Here is a 12258-nt window from a genome sequence, read left to right as displayed (position 1 = left end):
AAGTGCGTAATTTGCATGTGCAGAAGGAGCCTCAGAGACACGGCAGCAGATCCCGACTGTTAAAATCCTTCCTTTTCTTCCAGCCAGTTTTCCACGTCATGGGCTTCTCGGTGACTGGCAGAGTTTTGAACAGCCCCGGAGGGGAAGGAGTTGGGGACGCAATTGTGACGCTGAATAACCAGATAAAAGGTACGTGGCTGTCGTTTTTGGCCTTCTGTGTGCCTGAGGGGAAGGAGGCATAGGGAGACGTTGGACCAGTATCTGTCATATGTTTATCCCTCCATTCCTCCAGCGTACGTGGCTGCCACCTTTTCTGTTTTATTCTCACAATAACCCTGAGAAATCGGTTAGGCTACAAGAAAACTCAAGATCACCCAGGGAGCTAACAGAGTTGAAACAGAATGTCTGAAGAGCCTCTGGATATGTTTTTGAAATGTAATTTTTTTATTTTCTCACACATAAAACAAAGAAAACATACAACAGCATCTACTTCACGTTTTTGATTGTGTTTTATTTTCTAAACTACCTCGGACAAGTTCTCTGGAGAGGCGGCACAGATATCTTCCAGCTAGATGAATAATACCATTGTGAGCGTCTGTATATTACCGATTCATCTGCCTCTTCTGTACCTTTTAAGCCAAAGATGCAAAATATAATCCTAATGTATTTTGTTCTGTTTCTTTGTTGAAGTTGCTACAAAGTCCGATGGCTCTTTCCGCCTCGAGAACATCACGACCGGCACCTACACCATTCAGGCTCAAAAAGAGCACCTCTTCTTCGATACGCTTACCGTGAAGATTGCCCCCAACACTCCACAGATAGCTGACATCATTGCCACAGAGTGAGTATTGTTTGAGAAGGAGCAACCGTACAGAAATAGACCCGGTTAAAAGGCAGCGCCTTAGCTCGGCCAAGAGTTTTTTTGGGGGAATCTTTGTCAAGTCACGACGGACTTATGGCAACCCAGTAGGGGTTTCAAGGCAAGGAACTAACAGAGGTAGTTTGCCATTGCCTCTGCACAGCAACCCTGGCATTCCTTGGTGGTCCCCATCCGCGTACTAACCAGGGCCTTAGCTTCTGAGATCTGATGAGATCAAGTTATTCTGGGCCATCCAAGGTCAGGGCTTTGTGGAGGATACACTTGAGAATTCGGGATGCAGCCATTTTGTGTGTGGGAGGATGAGGCGAAGAGCTGCATGAGGGACTTCAGCCAAAGGGTCAGGTTTTATCGACTGCACTCTGGCAAAGCTGGTATCCTCACCAGGGCAACACTGGAATATTCAGACACCAAGAGGCTTTATGAGTGAGTCCCCAATATACAATCTGAACGTAACATCACTCAAAAAGAAACTATATGACTTACATGACTCCATGGACGCTTCTGGAGGTTCTGCAGATATGACTGATGTAGTGGTTAAAAGCAGGTGCACTCTAATCTGGAGAACCGGGATTGATTCCGCACTCTGCCACTTAAGCTGTGGAGGCTTCTCTGGGGAACCAGATTAGCTTGTGCACTCCAACACATGCCAGCTGGGTGACCTTGGGCTAGTCACAGTTCTTCGGAGCTCTCTCAGCCCCACCCACCTCATAGGGTGTTTGTTGTGGGGGTGGGGGAAGGAAAGGAGATTATAAGCCCTTTTGAATCTCCTTACAGGAGAGAAAGCGGGGATATAAATCCAAACTCTTCTTCTTCTGTCAGAAATTCTCTTCTTCGTTTCCAATAGGTTTAGTGTCTGTGGACAGATATCGGTAACACGCTTTCCGGACTCAATGAAGCAGATTAACAAATACAAGGTGACCATGTTGCCTCAAGAGAAGGACAAAGCCTTGATGGTTACTGCAGAAACTGACACGCATGGAGCGTTTTGCTTCAGGGCAAAATCAGGTGCTTACATTGTTCAGGTAGGAATAACTACATGCTCGTTGGTTCTCTTGCCAAACCAATCCAAACTGTCTTCCCTCGGTTTCATACATCCTGACCCATTAATTGGAGATCAGCGGGGTAGAGTGTTCCATCCTTCCCCCTGCTGTTAACATATAGTCTGTAAGATGTTATGCAAACAGTGTATTCTAATCTGGAGAACTGGGTTTGATTCCCCACTGCTGCACCTGAGTGGCAGAGGCTTATCTGTGTTTCCGCACTCCTACGTTCCTACTGGGTGGCCTTGGGCTAGTCACATATCTCAGGACTCTCTCAGCCCCACCTACCTCACCAGGTGTCTGTTGTGGGGAGAGGAAGGGAAAGGAGCTTGTAAGCCACCTTGAGTCTCCTTACAAGAGAGAAAGGTGGGATATAAATCCAAACTCCTCCTCCTCCTCTTCTTCCTCTTCTTTTTTTTCTGGCAGATGTTAATCTTTGCAGGTTTCAGAGCTGCCTCGACCAGCTATTACTCAGAAAGTTTAGGCCCCTGAAATATTTCTGGCAGTTGGTTGGGAGGTTTCTGGGAACCAAAAAGAATTTAAATGGAGATTAGTAAGAGTCTCTTCTCCCTTCAAAGAGCATGGCCCTTCTGGCATTTGATGTCGCTATGAGAAGGAAAGGCTATTCTGCAGGCACATGGTGTGCGAGAGCATCAGGAGTTGGTGTTCTATGGGATGAAGATGGAAAAGTAGAGGACACCCTGGTTCCAGAGAGAGGAGTTCTGGTGCCTGTCACAGTCATTTCTGGTCCTCGACTCCCAAGAACTCAGTGTTCCACCATTTTGTTTTTTGTTTTTCTGAAGAAGCGTCTCAAGCAGCTGAAAAGATGCATCTCATTTCAAGGAACCTTATCTGTGGTGTTCTGTTCCTCATGAAAGTCACCTTTTCCGCCATCCTGTCTTCTCTAGGTCATTGTTCCCGAAGCAGAAAGCCGAGCTGGTCTTTCTCTGAAGCCCAAAACCTTTCCAGTGACGGTTGTCGCCAAGCCGGTGATGGATTTAATCTTCTCCCAATTTCTGGCCTCCGTTTCTGGGAAGATAACTTGCTTGGGTAAGGCGTTATTGCAGTAAACAAGCTTGCTCAAGCCCTTTTAGATGTTCTTGTGGCTGACTAAAGATCTAGTTCTCACGGCAGCTTGCCTCTCTGGTCAAGCTCAGATCATAAAGCTGCTACGTTCTGTCGATTTAATTGGTCTCCTTAATCGGTTGGGCATCTTTTTATTGTCTTTAAAAGAGATGTCTTTTAAAGGGTTAATGGCAGCCATGCATTCTGTGGAAGCCCCGCCCCAAACCACGTTTGCGTGGCGATTGGCTGGAAGTGAGTCGCCGCCGCCACGGCTAGCCTTTGATATAATACGATGGAAAGTTCTGTGCCAACCTGACATCCCCTCACCCTTTGTGTCTCTTCCTCAGATGCTTGTGGCGAACTTCTCGTGGTTCTGCAGTCGGTGAACCGGCAGGGAGAAAAACGGAGCCTCCAGCTTGCTTCTAAGACCAACTCTGTGAATTTCATCTTCGATAACGTTCTTCCCGGCAAATACAAAAGTAAGGGTCACTTCATGGAACTCTTCACTCCCTGACCCTTTCTACCCTAAACACCTCCCGTGATTTTTGCTATGGGGATGTGGAAATCTCAAGGTCTAAATGAGATATCAAGTATTGTCAAATTCCAGCTAGCTCATGAGGACCACATTCAAGACAAGAGGTTTGCCATTGCCTGCCTCTTCATAGCATCCCTGGATTTCCTTGGTGGTCTCCTGTCAAAATACCATCCTTTCTATGCTTCTGAGATTGGGAAGTGAATTGTCCCATCAGTGTGTCGGTTGTCCTTTTCGCAGAACAGTTTACTTTGGCACGGTGCTTTCTTGTTCTGGTTTATGATGAAACGCAATCTGACATCATTCAATCCCCCGCATTACCGCCCTTGTAGCGAGCATCGTCCGCGAAGACTGGTGTTGGAAGAATAAATCCTTGGAACTTGAAGTTCTGGAAGAAGATGTGTCAGGAACTGAGTTCCGGCAGACCGGATACATGCTGCGCTGTTCCCTCTCTCATGCTATTACCTTGGTAGGTGCTTGCGGACGGGTGGTGTATCTACTTGGAAGTGAAGGCTGTACCAAATGGATTGGGGGGGGGGGTTTCCCAGCTTGGGCCCCCCTCTCCTCTGAAGACAGGCCGGACTTCCACATGTGGGTGTCCCTGGCCTACAGTGAGTGTTATTCATCAGCCCTTCGGTGTATGAGAGCCAGCGTGGGTGTAGGTCAGTGATGGCAAACCTATGGCACGGGTGCCAGAGGTGGCACTCGGAGCCCTATCTGTGAGCACATGCACACAGGGTTTGTCATGTGGGGGGCGGAAAATCACCCCCACACACATCTAGGCTGGCCTGGGCCACTGAGCACGATGTGTGCGCACTGCGGTGAGCAAGGAGGACTCGGCTGGCAGGCCAGGTGTCTGTGCTCTGGGTGGCTGCTGCCCGAGGGGGGGCGCAGAGGAGGCAGAGATACTAGAGATGCACAGAGTGGTGCGCGCGGGACTTGCTGGAGGCTAGAGCAGGCTGGCCCTTGCTTGAGCAGGTGGGGTGGAGGAAGAGGGAGCCAGCCATTTTTTTCTAAACTAAAACCTCAACATTCAGGTTAAATTGTCGGGTTGGCACTTTGCGATAAATAAGTGGGGTTTGGGTTGCAATTTGGGCACTCAGTCTCAAAAAGGTTCACCATCACTGGTGTAGGTGGTTAAGAGCAGGTGGATTCTAATCTGGAGAACTGGGTTTGATTCCCCACTCCTCCACCTGAATGGCGGAAGCTTATCTAGTGAACCAGCGTGTTTACGCACTCCAGCATTCCTGCTGGGTGACCTTGGGCTAGTCACAGTTCTTCGGAACTCTCTCAGTCCCACCGACCTCACAAGGTGTCTGTTGTGGGGAGAGGAAGGGAAAGGAGCTTGTCAGCCACCTTGAGTCTCCTTACAAGAGAAAAATGTGAGGTATAAATCCAAAACTCTTCTTCTAGTTTGCTTGCTTTCAAGGTCTGCCAGTCATTTCGTTGTTTTGCCGTTTTTAATTCACCAGGAATTTTACCAGGATGGAAATGGGCCTGAGAATGTGGGGATTTACAATCTGTCCAAAGGCGTGAACAGATTTTGCCTTTCAAAACCAGGTAAATGTCTGTCTGTGGTCGATTGCAAGTGTGTGTGCATGCACATATATGCAACGAGAAAATTATCAGAGGGGAAAAGCTTTTCCTTCTAGTTTTCTTCCCTGGACCTCCGGGTAGCTTGTGTGCATAATGTACTGTCAAGTTGCTGGCTACTTCTAGCAAACTGGTAGGGTTATCGAGGCAAGAGGCTAACAGAGGTGGTTTACCATTGCCTTCCTGGTATTCTTTGAATGTCTCTCATCTAATTACTAGCCAGTGCCAACCGTGCTTTGCTTCTGAAACGTGACAAGGTCCGGCCGGCCTGAGCCAACCTTAGATAGCTTAGGTTGAGAGAAAATGACAGCCCTGGAGTTTCTGGATGAGTGTCCTAACTAAGTAAAGATTTGAACTCGCATCTTTTCCACTGTAATCCAAAACTCTGTCCGCTACACTGCACTGCCCTATTTCTCGCCCAAGCTCTGTTCTCTTGAGCACATGATCTTTGGAATATAGGCTAAACGTCCAGACTTTAAAATCAATTGAAATGACTGTCTGTGGTGGATGGTTTTAGTCTTGAGGGATTTTTCTGGGGACAGAGGGAGCGCACCTGTTCGGTTCTGATGGGAGTTTTGGTCCAGCAGACATGGAGATGGGGGGAGGCATAAGCATAAGCATTTTATTGTCATTGTGCACGCACAACGAAATTTACAGCAGCATTCCTCGATGCACACAATTTCAGACTCATACATCATCCTCACTTTCCCCTTCCTCCACCCATCCCTACACAGCCCCAAACACATCAACACGAAGCCGTGGAGGTTAGCATAGCCACAGCTCTAGAGTAGAAGCTGTCTCTAAGCCTCTTTGTCCTAGTTTTGATAGACCTGTATCTTCTGCCAGATGGTAACAGTTCAAAAAGAGAGTGTGCTGGATGAGACGGGTCCCTCAGAATATTTTGGGCTTTTTTAGGCTTTGGGAATTTTAGAGTTCTTCCAAGGAGGAGAGAGGGCAGCCGATAATCCTTTGTGCAGTAGTGATCACCCTTTGGAGCGCCTTCCTATCTGCCACTGTGCAACTGGAGAACCATACACAGATGCAGTAGGTTAAGACACTCTCTATAGCACAGCGGTAAAAGGACACCAGGAGTTTTCCATCCAGTTGTTGTTTCCTTAAAAGTCTCAGATAGTACAGTCTTTGCTGGGCCTTCTTAACCACCGCGGCAGTCTGTACGCCCCAGGTCAAGTCCTCTTTAATCATAACGCATCCGAAAGTTGAAGGAATGCTGTGAGTGAGGAGTAGGGGCATTCCCCTTTTTCATGTCAAATTTGAATACATCTCTTGTGTTGTTTAATTCCTCCAGGTGTGTACGAAGTAACGCCTCGTTCCTGTCACAGATTTGAACATGAATACTACACCTATGACACGTAAGTACATCTATGGCAGGTAACGCACACTGGTATAACTCTACCTGAAGCCCACTGAACAAGATGGCTGCTCCCCCGCCCCCTCATTTCAGAAATGAGCTCTCCAGCATCCTTTTTCAGTCGAAGCCAAGATCCTGAATGCTGATTTAAAGAAAGTCTGAGGCCCTTTCCGCAGCTGCAGAATACTGCACTTTTAATCCACTTTGCAGCTGGATTTTATGGTTTGGAATAGCCCCTTGGGGATGGGGCGGTATAGAAATCGAAATAATAAACAAACAAACAAATAAATAAAATCCACTTGCAAACAATTGTAAAAGTGGATTGAAAGTGCATTATTCTGCATGTGTGGAAGGGGCCCGAGAAAGGCTTTTCCCCTTGTCCTGTTTTATATGCCAACAAAGGTTTATGTTGTTGTTGGCTTTTTCCCTTTCTGTATCCATCCTTTCAGGCACTTAGTTTTGCAAAAGGTTTTTTGGGGAGAGAGGAAAGGTTCTTGGAAGCCATCTTTGAACACACTTTTCTTTACTCCTTGGTTTGTAGGTCTGCACCAAGTATCCTGACCCTTACTGCCATTCGACACCATGTCCTTGGACTGATCACAACAGACAAGCTGATGGATGTGATGGTGACCATCAAGTAAGATCTGGGAGGTTGATGGTTTATTCAGCACTTGGCTGGGATATAGGCCGGCGTATGGCTGCTTCTGAGTCAAAAATACATTTGCTGCACAACAGCAGCGAATGGACGTTTCCTGGGTTTCACATATTCTTAATGAAAGGGGGCATCTGTCATGATTCAAGAATGGTTGGAATATTTCAACACATTGTCACTTGGTTAGTGTCCAGTGGATGCCCACTGTCGTTTATTGGAAGAGCTATCTTGCATTTTTCTCTTGATTTGGAAGCCTCCATAGAGTCAGTTGGTACATGTTTTCTTAGGGCAGGAATAGGGTTCCCAATTTACTGCAGGTGGCTCAAGTGAGTGATCCAAGTTACGTTTTACGTCTAACATTATTATTCCAGTCTAAAGTCCAGTGTGATTTATAGTTTCCAGCAGTGACATGTGGCCATCTTTAGTTTTGTCGAAAGACCTGCTTCTTTCCTTATGCTTTCCCCTCCCAGGTCTTCAATTGATAGCGAACCAGATTTGGTCCTTGGCCCGCTGAAATCCCAGCAAGAATTGCGCAGAGAACAGCAGTTGGCCGAAATCAAGACCCGCAGGGAGGAGCGAGAGAGGAAAGGTCCCGAGGAAGAAGGATCGAAGCCGCCGGTGCAGGAGATGGTGGAAGAGCTGCAGGGGCCGTTCCACCACGAGTTTTCCTACTGGGCCCGGTACGTTTCCTTTCCTCTCAAAGGATGTGTGGATTTCCCCCTGCGTTTGTGGTTCCGTGTATCAGAGCTGTTTGTTACTGTTTTTAAAGAGGAAGAGAATTGTCAGTTCAGGAGGGCCTCGGCAACCTCAGAGCCAGTAGCTGTGAAGGTGGAATTCTATCTGCATTTTGTAACCTTATTGTTTCAGTGTGAACATCCCAATTCTCTTTTTGCTTCCCCTGTCTCTGTGAAGAAGAAGAGTTGGATTTATATCCCCCCCTTTGCCTCCTATAGGAGACTCAAAGGGGCTCAAAAACTCCTTTCCCTTCCCCACTCACAACAAATACCTGTGAGGTAGGCGGGGCTGAGGGAGCTCAGAAGAACTGTGACTAGCCCAAGGTCACCCGGCTGGCATGTGTTGGAGTGTACAGGTTAATCTGAATTCCCCAGATGAGCCTCCACAGCTCAGGCAGCAGAGTGGGGAATCAAACCTATTCCTCCAGATTAGAGCACACCTGCTGTTAACCACTACGCCACTGCTGCTCCTAAAGCCTAAAGCAGTTTTATTCCGTCAGGGCTTCGAAAGATGTTTGCTTCATTGATTTTGGAGTGCAGGTTGAGACGGTAGCTACATTTGTCTTTGTTTTGGCTTGTGTGTATACATTTTTAAGTTGTTTCTATCCATCCACCTGTTTGTCTCCCTTGTGATCGGAATTGGTTTCAACCCCTCTTGGAATTTTTGGCCGCATTTCCCATCACTGCATAGAAGTTGGGGCTCACCCCTCGACCACTAAAGTTACTCATTTTAAAAAGAGTTTGAGCAAAGAACAATCGAGGAGAACTCCTTCCTTGGGAAGTTTGCAATAGAGCTTTAGAAAACGATCATCACTTTAAAACTTCAGCATATCAGGATTAGAAGCTAAAATTTAATTTTTGTATCATTTGTGGGTTTTTTCCAGGTCTGGGGAGAAGATAACTGTGACGCCTTCTTCAAAAGAACTCCTTTTCTATCCGCCGTTAGTAGAAGCCGTTGTCAGTGGAGGTAAGTTTTAGTGGTTGATATTCAGGGTTTGATTCCCAGCTCTGCCGCCTGAGCTGTGGAGGCTTATCTGGGGAATTCAGATTAGCCTGTGCACTCCCACACACGCCAGCTGGGTGACCTTGGGCTAGTCACAGTTCTTCTGAGCTCTCTCAGCCCCACCTACCTCACAGGGTGTTTGTTGTGAGGGGGGAAGGGAAAGGAGATTGTAAGCCCCTCTGAGTCTCCTTGCAGGAGAGAAAGGGGGGATACAAATCCAACTCTTCTTCTTCTTCCTGTTTCTTCTGTCACCTTAACATTTTTATTCCTTGTGCTTCTCTCGCTCTGCTCCACCCGTTAAGAAAACTGCCCAGGGAAGCTGATAGACATCCACGGCAAGGCCGGTTTATTTCTGGAAGGGCAGATTCATCCTGAATTGGAGGGCGTAGAGATCGTCATTGGTGAAAAGGGGGCACCGTCCCCCCTCATCACAGTTTTCACAGATGACAAAGGCTCCTACAGGTGAGGCCTGGTGGGTGGTTTTTCTCACACATCCACCAGGGTTTTAAAAGTGGTTCGCTTGCGCAAATAAGACCCCGGACAAGGATTTGGGTTTTTGGTTCTCTTTGTAGGATAAAGGGGTTGACTCCGTAATGGGCCTGCACAGGTAAATCAGATTCAAAGTGCAGGCTGACACAAGCCAAAGTGTGAAGGGACAAAATCTTCACAGAGCTGGACAGCTCGGAGTGATTAGCTTCTCTGTGCTCTGACTGCCTGAGGTAGCAGCTGTCAGAAAGGTAGAAGAGACTGTACCGGGTGAGGGAAAGGAATACCGCATTTTGTATCCTGGCTGGTGAATATTACAAATCTTAGCTGAGTGTGAAATCTACTCTGAGGGGATTTTCAGTCTGAGGAAACAATCTGGACTGAAATACTTTTGATACTCTTTCTCACAATACTAGAACCAGGGGGCGTACATTGAAAATGCTGGGGGGAAGAATTAGGACTAATAAAAGGAAACATTTCTTCATGCAACGTGTGATTGGTGTTTGGAATATGCTGCCACAGGAGGTGGTGATGGCTACTAACCTGGATAGCTTTAAAAGGGGCTTGGACAGATTTATGGAGGAGAAGTCGATTTATGGCTACCAATCTTGATCCTCTTTGATCTGAGATTGCAAATGGCTTAGCAGACCAGGTGCTCGGGGGCAACAGCCGCAGAAGGCCATTGCGTTCACATCCTGCATGTGAGCTCCCCAAGGCACCTGGTGGGCCACTGCAAGTAGCAGAGAGCTGGACTAGATGGACTCTGGTCTGATCCAGCTGGCTTGTTCTTATGTTCTTATGAGTGTTGTCTTGTGCTGATCAGCAGCGGTACACAGAAACATGAACTTTCCCACACAGCTGAAGTGAGGTTGTAGAATAAGTCTGCACTGAGACCCCAAAATAGACACAAAGTGAGTATATTTTCTAGACTGAGAAGGATAACCGTATGCCTGTTAGATGGGGGATTGTGCTCTGAGGAGAATTTCCTGGTCTGTTGTATTTGAGACCTGTGTTTGTTAACTCAGGAGTGAGATATTGGGCTTCTAACGGAGTGTAAATTGCGTTTCTAACGGAAGATAGACTTAGGGTACTGAAGTGAGGGTGTCAGCATTAAGAACCCAGCAGACTTGAGAAATAACATTAGAGACCTAATTGATTCATGAGAACACGCTTACCAAGAAACGAAAAATCTTCTCTCGTACAAGAATTAAGAAACTGAGAAACGAAAGCTTAAAAACTTTCTAAAGCCTAAGAAAAGAACCGGAAATCGTGTACAGTTGACTACATTGATACGATGAACCTCTTTTGAAAAATCTCCGAATGTCTTTCTTGTTGTTTAAGAAAGATTTTTATGTGTCAGAGTCACATAAGTCTCTAGTGCGCGTTATAAAGGGGGTTGTTTTCAGATCGAAACACTACATTTTCCCGGAAGTTCCTAGGGCTGAACTAAAAGCCAGAGAAATATCTGCCTAAGGATGGGACAATATTATAGCTTTAACCTAAGGCTATTACACATTACCAAAGGCTTCTCAGACTCTGAGGGGGAACAGTGAAGTTATTATTGTTCTGTGTTTTGCCTTTTGGCAAATATCTGCCTCATAGTGTGCAAAGGGAGTAGGGACTCCAGCAACTCTTAATCTGTTTCACTCTTCTTTCGATTGAAGTGTGGGACCGCTTCACAGTGATCTAGAGTACACAGTCACTGCCCAAAAAGAAGGATTCGTTTTGAGTGCCGTGGAGGGTACAGTTGGAGACTTCAAAGCTTTTGCTCTCGCTGGAGTAACGTTTGCGGTAAGGATATTATTCAAGGATTCCCTCTTTGCAGAACACCCAGCAAACATCAGTGGGCCGGGAGACTGGGAATTAGCTCAACGGCCCCTTCCACACATGCGCGATAACGCCCTTTCAATCCACTTTCAGTGCACTTTGCAGCTGGATTTTACTGTGCAGAAGAGCAAAATCCACTTGCAAACAGTTGTGAAAGTGGATTGAAAGTGCATTGTTCTGCGTGTGCGGAAGGGGCCGATGACTTGTTTTAAGGAAAGGCTTTTTAGCTCCTACCCGAAATTAAACACAGATCCAGTCAGTATGGGATTGTCCTTCTCTGAAAACTGCAGATGCTGTTTGTCATAGGTGTCAAACTCGCATCATGCTGGCAGGGGATGATGGGAACTATAGTCCATAACATCTGGAGGGCCGCGAGTTTGACACCTGTGCTGTTTGTGATGTTGCCTGCTGATGGAAGAGTTGTGGGGGCCAGTCGTATTGTTCGTTTGATTATCCCGCTTTTTATGCGTGGACTGTTCTAGATTGCCGCAGTGGCAAACTCTATATCTTCCAGATGATGAGACTACAGCATTCCTTATCATTTCGCCACCATGGCCAATTGGCCATGCTGGAAGGGGCTGATGGGAATTGTAGTCCATAACATCTGGAGTGCCAAAGGTTCGCCACCACTGTCCTAGAGCCATAACAGAGGTAATGTGTTAAGGGTCCTAATTGTGAGAATTCTCCCTTTGGCTGTCCGGTATGGCTAAGCCGTTTAGTAGGCTGACAATCTACTGGTGATCTGTGATTTTGAGCTCCTGATTTGTCGGCTTTAACTAAATGCTGGAATTTGCCCACAGAAACAAAGAAAGCCAATTTCCTTTCGAACCTTTTCGCAGCTTCATTTACAGGTGGGGGATTGTGTCATTCAATTACTGTGTGGCGTAGTGGTTAAGTGCTTGCACTGCCACTCACACGGTCAGGAGTTCGAGCCCCCTGTGGGTCAGATATCCTGGCAGCTGGCTCATGGTCAACTCAGCCATCCATCCATTTCTTGGTCGGTAAATGAGTACCTAGCTCATAGTAAGGGGATAAAGAATAGCCGGGGAAAGCAATGGCAAACTACCCCACAAAAAC

General features: G+C 46.8%; 1 protein-coding gene across 1 annotated transcript in view; it reads left to right on the top strand.

The window, feature by feature from the left end:
- LOC125431643 (nodal modulator 1-like) overlaps positions 1 to 12258 on the top strand; it is a 33743-nt gene that overhangs the window by 8478 nt on the left and 13007 nt on the right. Inside the window, exons 10-22 of the mRNA XM_048494634.1 lie at positions 84 to 189; positions 691 to 841; positions 1725 to 1902; positions 2829 to 2970; positions 3333 to 3464; positions 3850 to 3986; positions 4990 to 5077; positions 6417 to 6480; positions 7021 to 7116; positions 7602 to 7811; positions 8750 to 8832; positions 9171 to 9330; positions 11019 to 11145. Coding sequence (XP_048350591.1) covers positions 84 to 189; positions 691 to 841; positions 1725 to 1902; positions 2829 to 2970; positions 3333 to 3464; positions 3850 to 3986; positions 4990 to 5077; positions 6417 to 6480; positions 7021 to 7116; positions 7602 to 7811; positions 8750 to 8832; positions 9171 to 9330; positions 11019 to 11145 — 1674 coding nt within the window. The remainder of the gene's footprint in view (positions 1 to 83; positions 190 to 690; positions 842 to 1724; positions 1903 to 2828; positions 2971 to 3332; positions 3465 to 3849; positions 3987 to 4989; positions 5078 to 6416; positions 6481 to 7020; positions 7117 to 7601; positions 7812 to 8749; positions 8833 to 9170; positions 9331 to 11018; positions 11146 to 12258) is intronic.

This window comes from Sphaerodactylus townsendi, linkage group LG04, assembly GCF_021028975.2.
Source record: "Sphaerodactylus townsendi isolate TG3544 linkage group LG04, MPM_Stown_v2.3, whole genome shotgun sequence".
Lineage (NCBI taxonomy): Eukaryota > Metazoa > Chordata > Lepidosauria > Squamata > Sphaerodactylidae > Sphaerodactylus > Sphaerodactylus townsendi.
Note: the sequence above shows the minus strand (reverse complement) of the source record. Positions and strands in the feature narration are given on the sequence as shown.